Source organism: Lycorma delicatula, chromosome 1, assembly GCF_047948215.1.
Source record: "Lycorma delicatula isolate Av1 chromosome 1, ASM4794821v1, whole genome shotgun sequence".
Classification (NCBI taxonomy): Eukaryota; Metazoa; Arthropoda; class Insecta; order Hemiptera; family Fulgoridae; genus Lycorma; species Lycorma delicatula.
Window position 1 is genome coordinate 195,203,299 of NC_134455.1, and position 15,451 is coordinate 195,218,749.

Sequence of the window (15,451 nt, forward strand, 5' to 3'; positions counted from 1 at the left end):
ATTCTTGGTTATCATATACTGTGTGCACAATGCTGAAAATGTTGACAAGTGCTCACAAAGATCACAGAATGACATCTGTCCCTGCTTTTCTCGACTGCTTTAACTGCAAGTGAGACAGATTTTTTTTTCCATATTGTCACTAGTAACAAAATGAGGGTTTTGTATGTCGGTGCTGAGATGAAACAACAGTCTGTGCCATAGTGTCATTCTGATTCAGCCAAACCAAAACAATTCAAACAAGCTCTGTCTTGAAGGAAAATCACAGCAACTGTATTCAGAAGGGTTTGCCTTTTGATTGATTTCATAGAACCTGGAACATCCATCACATCACAAGTCTGTTGTGAAATTCCTTGTAAACTGCTTTGTGCCATTCAAAACTGACTTCAGGGAATGCTAAGATCAGGAAGTATTCTTCACAATAACTCAGGTTCTCACATGGTTGCATACACAGCAGAAACAATCCAAAAATTCTGATGGGATATTTTTGATCATCCCCTTGTAGTCCTGATCTTATGCTCATTGACTACCATCTCTTCCTACACCTCAAAAACTGGCTTGCGTCTTAATGATTCAAGTGAAAAGTTGATCTTGGTGCAAAAGTGGCTACAATTGCAGGTGGTGAAATTTTATGCACTAGGTTTGAAGAAGCTTATTTCATGATATCAAATCTTTGAGCAAGTGAATATCAAAACGTTTATTACAAGTGAAAAGTGTTTTGAATGAAGTGTTGATTATGTAAAAAAATAAAGTTAATATAAAAATTTTTGAAACCATTATTAAATTTTTCTATTGTTCTCATTACTGATTGGCCCTTACTTTTGAACCATGCCTCATAACTAAATCTATAATGTAACATTTCTTTGTTAAGTAAATATGTGTCTTTAAAAAAAAAAAAAAAAGATTAAAAGAATTGTAAATACATGTTTTTTTTTATAAAATTAAAAAAAATGTTCAAGAAAGATTGTAATTTTTTATTACTTTACATTTTGAGATATAACTCGTATCGCTGACCTAATGACGTATTGCATTTTAATAGTTTGGTGGTATATTACTAATCTGTAATTCATGTCATTGATACTTAAAAAAAAAAAAAATGGTGCATGTTTGTTTGTTGTATGTGCTCACATTGTTTTTTAGTTGCTATTGGCGCAGAATTGACCAATGGTGGTGCGCTGGGTGGCTGCACACGGCTTCCCCACAACTCTTGCTCAAAGCATTTTGTTGTCAATTAATTTACAGATTTAATTTAATTTCTAAGTATAGATTACTTTAATTTATTTTTTATATTTGTATTTTTATTTAGTTATTATTATTTATTAATTAAAGAAAGAGATTATTAGTTAATATTTAGCAGTAAAAAAAAAGATTCTTTATTTAGTATGAGAGAGCTGCTGCACACTACTCCATCTGCAACTCTTCTGTTAGAAGCAGTCCATTGTCAATTAATTTACAGATTATACTTAACTTAATTTCTAACCATAGATTATTTTTATTTATTTATTAAAGAAGGGAATTTAGTTAATATTTAGCATTAAAAAAAGTGTATTTTCTATTTAGCAGGACAGTGTCGTTTGTGTGCAGCCACCTGACCCATCATGTGGTCTACTCTGCACCAATCACATGGTCCTCTCTGTGCCAATAGCAGCTGCTGGACTGGCAACTAGCACAAACACACATAAGACTAAACGAACAAGATGGCATCTCTAAGCCGACTCCCTGTTATCAATATGGCTAGCGTTAAACAATATATTTCTTCTATTCAGAACTATTAAATTTTATATCTACTGACTGTTTAAGTTATTATAAATATAGAAACGCCAAAATATTCAGGAAGATATTCTCTTCATATTAATATTGCTTTTCTTAAAATATTTATGTAAACTACTTAATATTGTCATAAACATTAAGATAAAAACATGTTGAAGGTCCAGAAGGCAGAGTTCCCCGGCTAGACGGTCCGGCCAACCTGACCAGCTAGTTGATATTAATAGATATTTTACCTGTAAATACATATCCATCATCATAATAATGACCAGCATTTTTAATAATTATTTTTTTAATGAAAAGTTTTTTCATTGTATAGGACAGTGTATTCTCATTGAGTTAAGAGTGAAAAAAATATGTTTATTTTTTCTTGATTGTGCATCATTTAGTGAACAAGACAAGTGGTAATTGTTTTCTTCTTTTTTTTTTGTCAACAGGTAATTCATATGAGAATCCATACTGGAGAGAAACCATATGTTTGTGAAGTTTGTAAAAAGGCATTTGCCCGTCGTGATAAGTTAGTGATTCATATGAATAAGTTGAAACATATTACACCTACAAATTTGGCACCATTGTCAAAACGTAACAATCATGCTAACCATACAACCCACAATAGTATTGGCACTTGTACTACTACTGACAATAAACAGATGATGCAGCAGCAACAGCAGCATGTTAGCACAATTGATAAGAAAGAACAAAAGGAAGATGATCATACTGTTCCTTCTCCTTTACCTACAACTGTTCATCCAGTATGTTGTACAGCCTTTCTTTTTATTAGTAATTTAATAGTTTAACAAACATTTTTGCTAAATAACATTTTTTAATACTTAAATACCAGTGATCCTAAAAGCAAAAACTCAGATCATTTGTTTTAGGGGAAAAGAAGGGATCTACGCTTATGTAATTTAAGAATCAAAATATAGTTACTGAAAAAAAATTTGTAAATAGTTCTGTGAAATATTAAGGGAAAGATTATGAAACAAATGTTGACAAATTAAAAATTTGGAAACAAATAACTGTTGTACAAAGTAGTTTACTTTTCACATCATTTATCTGTTATTTAGTATTGTGTTTAATTATTACTCTAAAAGAAATGAAGTTTATTAAATTTTTTTATACAAGTAGATAGACATAAACACTTAGAAATATGTGTAAACCATAGTATACTCTTAGTTTATTTCATATGTAAAAAAACATAGCCTGGTAAGTATAACTTCTTAGATTCTTAATCATCAAGGAGGATTGAGAAAACAAAGTAGAATCAGTAGAAGGTGCAAAAAAGAGAGGCTGGAAAAGGGTCGCAAAAGAAAATTGGATCAAGTGACTATCATTAGTGGTAAACCACATCTCAGCATGTCCATAATTCCTCAGCAGATCCACTGGAATTCCATTAACTTCTGCTCAGATGAAATCTTTCAGTATAGAGTGAGGTCAATTGCTGCTTACATACTCTTTCAAATGATCCATAAGAAAAAATTGCATGTTGATAAATAGGTGAATGGGAAGGCCATTCAACATCTCCGAAATGAGAGATGACATGTTGAAGAAACTTTCTTGGATAACTGCCATAGAATTTCGTGCTATGTGGATGGTAGCATCATCTGATTGGAACCACACCAGGGTGTGTCAACACAATTCCAATGAAGTTCATTATGGAGAAACATTTATAACAGCACCACATATTGATATGATATTACTATATCAGACTGACCATTACCATTTTCAAAAAAGTATGGCCCAATCACTCCTAACCCAGTAACATCACACCACACTAACTTCTTCACTGAGCAGTGGGTTGTCTGCAGCCCAATATCTGAAGTTCTGCTTGTTAACATACCCTTTACGGTGAAAACGTGCTTTATTAAACAACAGGTGATTAGGAGTAGTGATGTTTGTTTGATTAGTTGCAGAAATTGCTTGCTAAAATCACACCTATGGAGTTGTTGCTCTACTTACATTTTATAGGGGTGGAACATTAAATCCTAATGTAAGATATGTCCAGTGGTTCTGCAGGTTAAGTATAAGGCAGTTGAATGGTGATGAGCAGTACACTGAAATGCTTCTGCCTTTCTATATACGTATACCAGGATTTGCACAGTTCTAGGGCGTTCAGGCGGCTTTTTGCTGATAATGGATGCATTAGACCTTAATGTCTGATCTAGTTTAATATTGTTAGGTATGGGGGAATCTTTCCTTTCCTTCCAATGTCAGTATGTTGAAAATCTCATTGCTACAGTAGCAGAACTGTTAGATTTGCAGAATGCTTCCACTGTAAAAGTGTGATGCTCTTCTGACCAATGCTGCATCATGACTTAAGGCTTTGAACTGCTTTACGCAGCTATTTGTGTTTCCCCCACAATCTACACAGATGTCGGTGTGGAGCGACTTTTACATCATTAATTGTTTCTGCTTCACCCAGTACATATAATTTGAAAAGTACATTACATTAACTTATTAAATAAATAAGTACATTTTTTTGGTATCATAATTTCTAGTTTTTGAAACTTTACATGCATCGCAATTTAAATAAAACAAAAGTAAATTTTTTTAGAACATATTTGGTTTATATGTTAACAGACACACGGTATTTTAATATTTAACCTAAAGAATCTGATCATTAATTCTGTGTTCTTTAATACACTCATTAGAAAACCAAGGTAGTCTACTACAGCTAGAATATCATTAATAAATCTAAATTACTCACAATGTTTTTGAACATTTTTTGTCATTCTCTTGGGCGTACTGCTGTGGAGTCTGTAAAGCTTGGTACACTTCTTTATTTGTTCTTTCTGAGAAAGTTTCTTCACATGCATTTTCATCATCTTCACCCACTTCTTGTGTTGCTATAGATGTAGTAACAGTGTTTTACAAAAATGCCTTCCTTAGTCAGTTTTGATGCTACACTTACTTACTACAGTATGTAAATATCTTATTCATCATGCTTGGAGGCTGAATATTTCCTTCCTAGCATTCTTCTACATTCTCAGTTTATACTTACAGCAAAATGATAACAGTGACTAGTAGTGGTAATTTCAATTAATGAAATATTTATTCATCCAATAAAACCTTTTAATATAATGTATTTTAATAAAGTACATTTATTGGCAATATGTTGGAGCAGGGACTGAAAGCCTGTGTACTAGCATTTTGCATGCATTGGCCTTTGTTACAAGCAAACTAAAAACATCGTTATTTTCTACATCTGTTATGGCAATATATAAAAAACAGGTTTCATAAACTTGCTGTAATTGTTGACTTTTATTCTAAATTATATATTGAAGTGATCTAGGCCTGCTTCCTGTTGTATAGCAACTAATGATAGTAGAATCACCCATGACTTATGTGCTATTTATGAATTGTAAATACAACACGCAATTCTAGGAATTTCATTTACTTATGTTTAATCCACTCTAATATCATTGCGCTGTAAAGAATCATGTCACACATCTCATGTAGTTATGTTCTAGAAGTGGTTATAGAAACTTTTATTGCGATGTTCATTTTGCTTAATGAAGTGAATAGCTATTAGTTATTCATTTTTACTATTTGTTATGTTGTTTTATTTAAGGGTTTGTCATAAATTCTCTCATTTAAATTTTTAATATTTCAATACAGTTATTTTCTTTTAAAATGCCCAAGCTAGAAGGAAAAGGTACAGTAGTTCATAGTAAGGCAAGGAAAATTGTATTCAGTGTTTACAATTTCGTTTTACAAAACAATGTCAGAACTGGAACTGTGAGGAAAACTGAATTGCTGAATTTGGTTGTTCAAGCGACAAAAGTATCAAAACAAACTGCCCAAAGAATTATAGCAGAAGGGAAATCAGATGAAACTGAGAAGCCATGAGTATATGTTTTGCGGAGAAAACATGTAAATCACCCCAGTATTATGAGCAATTTAGTTTCGTTTGACACGGATACTTCGAGGCATTTAATAAATAAATTTATGTAACTGAAAAATGTGTTCTTACTGTGAAGAGAATTATGCAAAAAGCTCACAAAAGTGAAATTTATTTCAAAGGAAGTGAAAGATCTGTAAGGAAAATTTTACATAAATTGGGATTTAGATGGAAAAAACAGAAGACAACTGGAAAATACTGGCAGAAAGGCATGACATTAAAATGCAAAAAATGAAATTTTTATGACAAATTTCCATGTTCCGCGAAGATGGAAGATCAATTGTATACACACATGAAACCTACACTCACAGTTGTTATGTTACACCGAAATCATGGGTAGGCACAACAAACCTTCATGGGGGACTGAAAACACCAGTATCCAAGGGCTCGCTATTAATAATTATTCATGCTGTCATAATAAAGGATTCATTAACAATTTTTTACTTATGTACGAGTCAAATAAGAAAGGAGATTATCATAAATCAGTGAATTTCATAAGTACACAAAATGGTTACAGGAGAAGTGTATTCTCAACTTGCCACCTCGGTTGGTCAGTATACTAGATAATGCATTGTACCACAACATTCTGCTACAAAAGCAGCCAAATTTTAACACATTCGCTGCAGTAAGGCGCATATATGTGCAGTAATAGGGAGTTGCTGTGTGCTTGTCAATGTTTCCATAATTCCAGTACAGTGTTGAATGGTAAGTTATTTAACTTGACTTTTGTGCTGTATGGGCCTCATTGTTGCCGTATTGTACTCTACGACTGTGCATTACGGTACATAATGTACCATATGTTATACATAATTTATTTCTCTTTATAACTAGAAATTTTTTTAAAAATGATTTTATAATCTACTATATCTCTCAGAAAACATGTGAACTAACTCTAATTGAAACAGTTCTTTTATACATATTCTTATTTAGCGGCTGTTCATAGTAATTATTAGAGGTAATTTTGCTGGATTGTTCTCTGCCAACATCATTTCTTTTATTAAAATGTGACAAATTTTCTATAAAAAATTTTTTTAAATTAATTTATAATTATAATTAAGTTATAGTATTAATTTAACAAAGACAAAAAATAAAATTAAGAATAATATATCATTTTAATAAACAGCTTACCAAATTCCAGTTTAATTTTGTCAAGTACTTTTGACTATTCTGCCATCTTCAAGAGGAATATAAGATTCACAAAACCGATATGCCTATACTTCCACTTATAAATTTCATTAATTCACCAACATACCAATTAAGTAAATTTTTATCAAATATATTAAAATAAAAAAACAAATATAATTTAAAAAACAGCTATAAATTAATAAATATTCTTGATAATATCAATATAAATAAAAATACTAAACTTATGACACTTGATATAAACAATATGTCTACAAATATTGATATAAATATAATTAATTATACTTTGTCTAAGTTGAAATTACAAACCAATTTGATATATGAAATAATTGATGTATTAAAATTATGCCTTAAATATAATTATTATTTTAAATTCAGTAATAAATTCTGTTAACAGGAAAAAGGGCTTGCCATGGGATCACCCCTTTCAGCAATTCTGGCAGACATTTTTATGTATAATTTTGAAAATACAATTCTACCATTAATAATTAACAAACATCAAATTGTAGTATTTAAAAGCTATGTGAATGATATTTTGATCATATTTAATCAAAAAACTAATAATGAAGAAAATATAGTAGTTAATGAAATCAGCTCATTAGATGAAAATATTAAATTCACTGTTAATCAAGAAATTAACTATTAACATAAATTTTTTAGATGTAAAAATAAAAATTTCAATAATAATAAATTGTACGTATATGTACATAGGAAGCCAACCTAACAAGATACCATAAGTGTAATTCTTTTCATCCATGGAACCAGAAAGTAGCCACATTCAATTTATTAATTTACAGAGCAATTTAATATCTCAAACATAATATTAAATAATACATTAAACATAATATTAAATACATTGCCATAATATTAAATACATTGACACATCGAATGGATATAATAATAATTTAATAGATAAATTGTACTTTAAATTATAAATAAGAGAAAAAATAAAACTAAAACATAACTCTGAAAATGCTTATATAAAAAGAGTATATAATTTAAATTATAGAAAATTTAATAAAATATATAAATCATTTAATCTAAAAACAGCATATACAACTAATAATAAAATCATAAATTACATTAATAATAGAGATCCAACTAAAACTCAAATAAATTGTAATAAATATAATTTGAACGGACAGGGAGTATACAACCTAAAATGTGAAGATTGCGAATTACAATATATTGGTATGACCAATCTATCATTTTTAATTAGAACTAAGGAACACGTTAATTGTATAACAAAGAAATATAAAGACCGATCAAATTTCACTAAACATATATTGGAAAATAAACATAATTATGATCCAAATAAATTTATGGAAGCATTGGATTATTTTAATAATTATCATAACACTTTTATTCTCGAAAAATTCCATGTCTACAGTAATAATAACAAATTAATAAACTAACAAGTTAAATTCGATGATATTTTGTATAAGCAGATAATGAACAATAATTAAGTTGGCTAAACTGATTCCACAATTTAATATGTGCCATAACACATAGTAAGTAATTACTATATAGCATAGTTGCCTGTACAGCAAGATGGTTAAGTTCCCGATTTTATCTGCTGCAGCGAACGTGTTATAATGGTTAGCCAAACAGTGAATTAACTGTTCTCCTGCTATGAAGAATGACTGAATGTATTATATTACATGACTGAATTATACAATATAAAATAACACAAAAAAAATCAATGGAGATTTCTAATAGATGACATTTTCGAAAATTATCGTCACAAATTTCTATAGTTGCCAACTTATCACCCTAACTTAAATGCTATTGAAATGATTTGGAGTCAAGTGAAAGGGCAAATAGCTAAAAGAAATAGAACTTTTATCTTATAAACCCCACATAAATTGTATAAATCAGTAATATTGTTTTTTAAATATTTTATTATGCGGTTTTTAGTTTTATAAGAAAGTTTAAATTTATCCTTGTCATAAACTTTGGTTATATTTTCAACAAGATATTGGTGCATGAATATTATTTTAAGTAAATATTATCAACCTTCTGTGTTTTATGTATTGGTTTTAAAGTTATTGTACTATTAAGTTTTGGTATTTGTTTTTTTATATATATATTATTAATTAACAAAGCACTATATCCATTTTGAATTGCAATTTGTTTTATAGTATTTATTTCTGTGTTTAATTTCTTTTTATTATTTTGTGCATAATGGATAGCCACATTATTCATATTTGTATATATGTTGATTTTATGACAATAAGGATGATTTGATTTTCTATGAATTGTTGTTTTATTGGCTATAGGTTTCCTGTTGGTAGTTAATAAGTATTTTTAAGTATTTTAATATTTATTGTATTCATTAAAATTTAGTTACAGTTTAAGATTGTAGATATGTAATTTCCAGTAGGTGACATCACTACTGACGTGTATCATAATAACGTCTAGGCCAGTTTTTATAACAGTTCGTGGCAATTTAGTTGGTTTGGTGGGAAACAGCAGACTGTATAGGTTAGCCTGCCAAATTGGCGTGTAATCCAGGTTATTTGCAGTTGGTGTACAGCTGTTTGGATCTGCCAAGTGCCATTGAATTTTAGGGTTTAATAAAAAATGAACAAAGCATTGTAGCATGCGATAACATTTTTCAAACATTAGTGTAGGTACTAGAACTACTGATAACCTTGAATGAACACGCCGGCATGAAGTAATGATGATGATTGTCAGTTGAGCAGTGGCCACTGTGCATGAGAAAGCAATAATATGTTTTTTTTAGTGTTTATGATGACTTAGTGTTGGTGACATTGAACTACTTTGTTTATTTCAAAAGCATTGTGTCCGGGTGCTAAAAAAGAAGCCTTGTTGTGCACCCCAAAACAGAAAAAAAAATGTTCAACAAACAACGTGATAACCTGAAAATTAATGTTTGGTGTGCTTTGACTGCTTAAGAAATGATGGAATCATTCTTCTTTGCCAAGCCAGTGGTTACCACCAGTAGTTATATAGATATGTTACAGAAGTATACCACAAATTTAACATCGGTAACCAACATTTACTTCCAACAAGATTCCGCATCACCACATTGGGGTTTACATGTTAGGGATTACCTACTTGAACAATTTACTCAACGTTGAATTGGATCTGATGGACCAATTCCCTGGCCACCTTATCCTCTGAATTATGCCGCTAATTTTTTTCTTTGGGGGTTTGTCAAAGACAATGTGTATGCAAAAGAGGTTGTCATCATCAGTGAATTAAAAGGGAGAATTGTAGGTATAATTAATGGAATAATTCCAGATATTCTTTGTAAGATGTGGCTTAAAATTGAATATCATCTAGACATTTTTTTGCTTTACAAAATATGCTTATGTGGAATTTGTTAAAAAAAACTGTTTAAATTGCTGTTACTTTTTTTTATTAACACCTTAAATGCACTGAAAAATTTATGATCATTTGTATATAGATTAATGAGTATAAAAAAATGAAAATTAGTTAGATAACTTTTATTTTTTATTTACTTCTTTAGCCACTGAGCTGGAACTGTGAGTTATGCGGTCGAGGATTATCAACACGAGAGGAATGGTCTGCTCATGCAAAGGCACATCTTGAAGCTGCTCCTCCAGCACCAACTCATCCACCTTATTTTGCTGCTGCTACACAAAATCCTACGCCTCCTTCGCCATATGGAATGCCTGAACGCCATTACTGTCTTATGTGTCGACAAGACTTTGCTGATCGTACTGAATTTATGTTTCATTTAAGGAGCCATTTTAAACCTCAAGAAATGATTGACACTGCTGGACTTTGCACTTAAACTTGTAGGTACGTCTTGTGGTTTTATTTCCTACTTTTAGTGCATTTTCTTTTTATGGTTATTTTTTATTGTTGTTATTACATTCTTGTCTGTGAGTTAACACCAAAAGAAGATGGAGTAGTTGAGGCTTATATAAAGATTGCTTCTGTATAGTGTTATGATCTGGCTTACTACCATAACTATGAAAAGTCATTTATAAGTTGAACTGTTTCTTTTTGATGGCTTCTTGTAGCATAATAAGTAACAACCATTACTTATGTTCATTGAAATTAAGTTAATCAAGGTAGTTCAAAACATATGGAAGACTTTATAAGAGGCCAGTTAACAAAAGTAGTTGATAAAATGATTTTGAGGTTGGAACCTTGTAATTACTGTATAGATTTTTAAGAAAAATATCTAAGGGTCTTATTCCTTTTCAATTTATTTAAAAAAAAATAATTACCTAATTAGTAAGGGATGAAAAATCAGTTTTTCATTAATAACTTTGAAAATATTTGTTTTTTTAAGAAATGGTTTTTTTAAACAAAAGTTGTTGCTCTTAATCCTTTGGAGACAAAGCTATCGAAAAAGTATCAAACAATTACTCTTGGGCTATGTGTACTGCAAGTAAAACCAAAACTGACCAGTAGTAAAATTAACTGTTTTATTAGCATTGATAATGACTGTTATAACTAATATTTAAACATTATATTATGACATTTTAAAAATGATTTTCGTAGTTTTACGATTAGAATTCTTCTTAATGCAGCTACTTTTAATAAAATACATTCCATCTTACAAAAATATAATATTTTCTTTTCTTTTATTTACAAACAGCAATTAAGTAATTACTTAATAAAAAAATTAATTTATCTGTTTGTAACTTTTAAACTAAATATAATTTATTTACAGGAAACTTTATTATCTAACAGAAAATTTTATTTTGTACATGCTAGCCAAATTTTACTTCATTTAATTGAAGACAAAAGTTTTTTAAAAATATATATACACATACATACACACACACACATATATATATATATATATATATATATATATATATATATACATAATAATTTATAAGTTTTAAATTGCAACTGAATAAAATAAAACATATTTACAAAGAAACTATTTGTGTTTGTTTACAATTGTGCTTGCTAATACAAATAGCATGATGGCACCCTTTTTTTTTACATCTAGAACAGACTGTTTTGGATTTCTTTCTGCCCTTTGTATAATTTGTTCCTCTTACAGAACACACCCAGAACATTTTTTACCTTTCCCCAGCAGCTTTTCAAAACCAGGAAAACAGGTTTCTTTTCAGATCTGTACTTAGACTTGAAAAGTTTGCAAATTTCTCCAAGATTACCAAGAATTATACATTTATGGACATGCAATCTACAACCATTCTGTCTTTGATTGAAATATAATTTTTCTTACCTCGCATATGCCTGCTGACTTCTTTACTACAAAAAATTCCTTGACTAAGTTGATAGTATCATCGGATAATGCTTTTCCCAGTTTGGGATCCTGTATTGACAAAATTCCTTTTTCTAGTACAAGTTTCTTTGTTTTTCTTGCAATGTAAAGTAATTCCAAATTCATTTTCAATCTTCTTACAGACCAGCTTTCTGGTAGGAGTGACCACATCATGAGCATTGTGCTTTTGTCTGAAGTTTTAAATCTTTCCTTCAGTTGCAGTATCATTTCTACATTATCACAGTGGTGAATTTCCTCCTCTGATTCATCACAAGTAAATGACTCTTTGTAGGTTCTATTAATCTTCTTCACCTTTTGTTCACAATATTTCTTAGAACTCTGTTTTTTCTTACTAACTGGAGATTCACCAAGAGAGGTCAAAGGGGCATTGTTGTTGCTATGTGGATTATCAACAACCTATCCGGTAACTCAAAAAATTGCACACGTGGTTTTAAACAAAAAAAGTTTAATGAGCATAATTATAAAATACACAAATAGTAAAAAATGGACTGTATCACTTGTACCGACATACAATAACACAACAATATGCAATATAAGAAGCTGAACACCGCAACACACACCTACACTTGAGAGGCAAAAAACACATACTCTGATACTGAAAAGACGTGCACGACTAGTCATCCCTACCACCGCCACTCCAGCAGCGTGCTACCTTCATATTGGTAGAGGGGGGACCAGATAAGACTAAACAGGTGTTAAGTAGAAAAATCAGCATCTGGATCCACATACTCAGCCTTAAGTATGACTAGGACCTTGAGTATCTGAATCCTTAGCAGGAATTTCCTTTTCAAATGTACCAGTACTGTTACCCAAGTGTGTCTTTTCCTTTTCTAGGTGCAACCTACATGAAATGCATATTTTCTTGTGTGGTTGAATTTCAGAATTTAGTGAAACCATCCAGTCTCTGACTTTTCTCATATCTTTATTAACCCAGTGACCCTTTTTTTTTAAAGGATTGCATCAGTTTTTGACCACTGGATTCATAAACTTTACAAACTAGCTTCACTAAAGTAAAAAATATTTTTGTATTATACCGTCCCTCAATGCTTCCCACTATCACAGAAAACTTGAAGTATAAACCCACAACTCTACTAAATACACACTATTCAGATAAATTGAAGTGCACATAAAGAGAAACAGTTCTCAATTGAGCTGTGAGGAAAGATGATAGCAAGAGCACATGACCAAGCAGGCAGGAACATGTCTGAGCTTGTTTAAAGAACAAGACATTCCCACTCCATCCCCTAATAATTAGTAACACCCCAGACCAGTCTTTTTTCTTTCACCAACCCCTCATCCCAGGGTCAGAGCCACAATTAAGCATTATCATGTCCCCGGGAGGTGCCATTGCCTCTTAACTAACAGGATGGAGCAGTCCCAGGCCTGGCTATGCCATTCCCAACCGCCCCACCCCAGTAGCCAGGACTTGGTCCTTTATTGTCATTGCCTGTAATAGGGGCACCCTGAAGAGGATGTTTCACCAGGTCTCGATATTTTCAGCTTGGGGATCAGGAGTCCATTGTTTCCTTGCTGCCGCTCACAGAGGGCTGTTCGTCAACCCCTCGCTCTCCAGTCCTTTTGTTGCATCACCCCAGCAACATAAAGTGAGATAGTAGAGAACCAATGTTAACTCTCTAACATCTTGCTGACAATGTTCTCAGTGTTCAGCGGACCCACCAGCAACTCACATGCCTGATGTTCACCAGTCCACCTACCACACTAAAAACTTACATTTTCAGGGATATCCGTCTTGCCACAGTATGGGCACCCCTCATTGTCCGCCCTCCGCCTCCTGTTTAGTTAAGTACTAAATGCTCCATGGCCAGTCAGAAATTGGGTGAGCCAATAACTTAGCTCACCAAATTTCCTTCCATACAATGGAATGAATCAGCCCTTATAAGAGGTGTCTCACCTGACTTGCCATTCAGTAATCATTGCCTCAAATGAGCTTCGATGATCTACCCCATCATACAGTCTCCTCCTGCAATTTTTCTTTTTTTTGTGCAAGTGATAAATGTATTCGAAACAAGTCAACTGTTGTGGTATGATGCCAGCAACCACCATCACCGCCTCAGTCGACACAGAGTAGTATGCAGCCACAACCAACAGAGCAATGCGACGCACCACTCTCTATCTCCATCCAAACTCACTCTATAATAAATTAAATTATAACTGTATTAGATTCATTTAAAGTTTTACCATTTTTTACAAAAAAATAATAAATACTGCTTGAGTAATATTAACTGGGTGTATCTCTAAAAGATTTTTAATATCTTTTTGAATAAAGTAAACAAGAGTTACAAGCAAATTTTTCAAAAGTTGTATAATATTCAAACTAAAAACCACATCCACACAACAGCAAAGGTTGACCATGTGCTATTTTTCAACTGTACATTTTAAAACTGGTACTGCCAACATAATAGAAATAGTTTATCGTATTCTATAAATGTACCTGTAAGTACCAACAGTCTTAAAAGAGCAAAAAATAATTCCATTAAAAAAATATAGGCAATTTAGTAGCTGTACTTGTAAGTACCGTCAGTCAACTAAGGGTTAAGAATCCAACATGATTATTTGCTTGAACCATAAAAACACATTATCATCTTTCACTTTTTTGACTATTTTATTAACAGAAGGTAAGCATTTTTCTGAAATGTAGAAGTGTTTGATTGTATTACCGATAACATGGATATTAAGATTGTTAAGCCCTGTGATAGGTTTTGGCTGTTGAGAAGTGTTCCTTGGTGAAAAAGATTGATGAACCTGCTGCAATTTTTCTTTTTTTTGTGCAAGTGATAAATGTATTCGAAACAAGTGGCTGCAGTAATACGATCTATAATTTTCTTAGGCTCAATTATTAAGTTACTTTTCTCTGCTTCCTCTTTCATGAATTTTACAGCATTAGGCACAATTTTATGGGATTGACTGTGGAATAGTTTAGTTCCCTCTAATTTCTGACGCTTGAATTTTCACTTTCTGACTTAAACTACTCAAATATAATATCACAACAATATTAATTCACAAAAAAATTCACATCTAAAAACGGGACTCAACAATTTTAACTGTTATAATCTTACTTAAATAGTATATAGTGAATAGGTGAAAGAATTCTTGCAAATCACTGAACCTGACAATTGTATAGAACCAACTGAACTGCAAATCATAAGATTTGCAATATGTGATTTAAATATACGTATATTTGAAGAAATAGGCAATAAGGAATGTTTCAACAGTGACTAATGATTTCTAAGTTTTAATTATCAAGAAAATGTTACTTTCTGTTGTATTTTATTACCATATTTTTAATTTATTTACGGCAGTGAAAATAAGAATTTGAACAAACATGACAAATTAGTCGTTTTATGTAACCAAGTAAATAA

General features: G+C 31.3%; 1 protein-coding gene across 1 annotated transcript in view; it reads left to right on the forward strand.

The window, feature by feature from the left end:
- The window catches only part of LOC142318241 (uncharacterized), a 52,555-nt gene that overhangs the window by 19,855 nt on the left and 17,249 nt on the right, over positions 1-15,451 (forward strand). Inside the window, exons 4-5 of the mRNA XM_075354804.1 lie at positions 2,202-2,516; positions 10,305-10,600. Coding sequence (XP_075210919.1) covers positions 2,202-2,516; positions 10,305-10,592 — 603 coding nt within the window. The 3' untranslated portion in view covers positions 10,593-10,600. The remainder of the gene's footprint in view (positions 1-2,201; positions 2,517-10,304; positions 10,601-15,451) is intronic.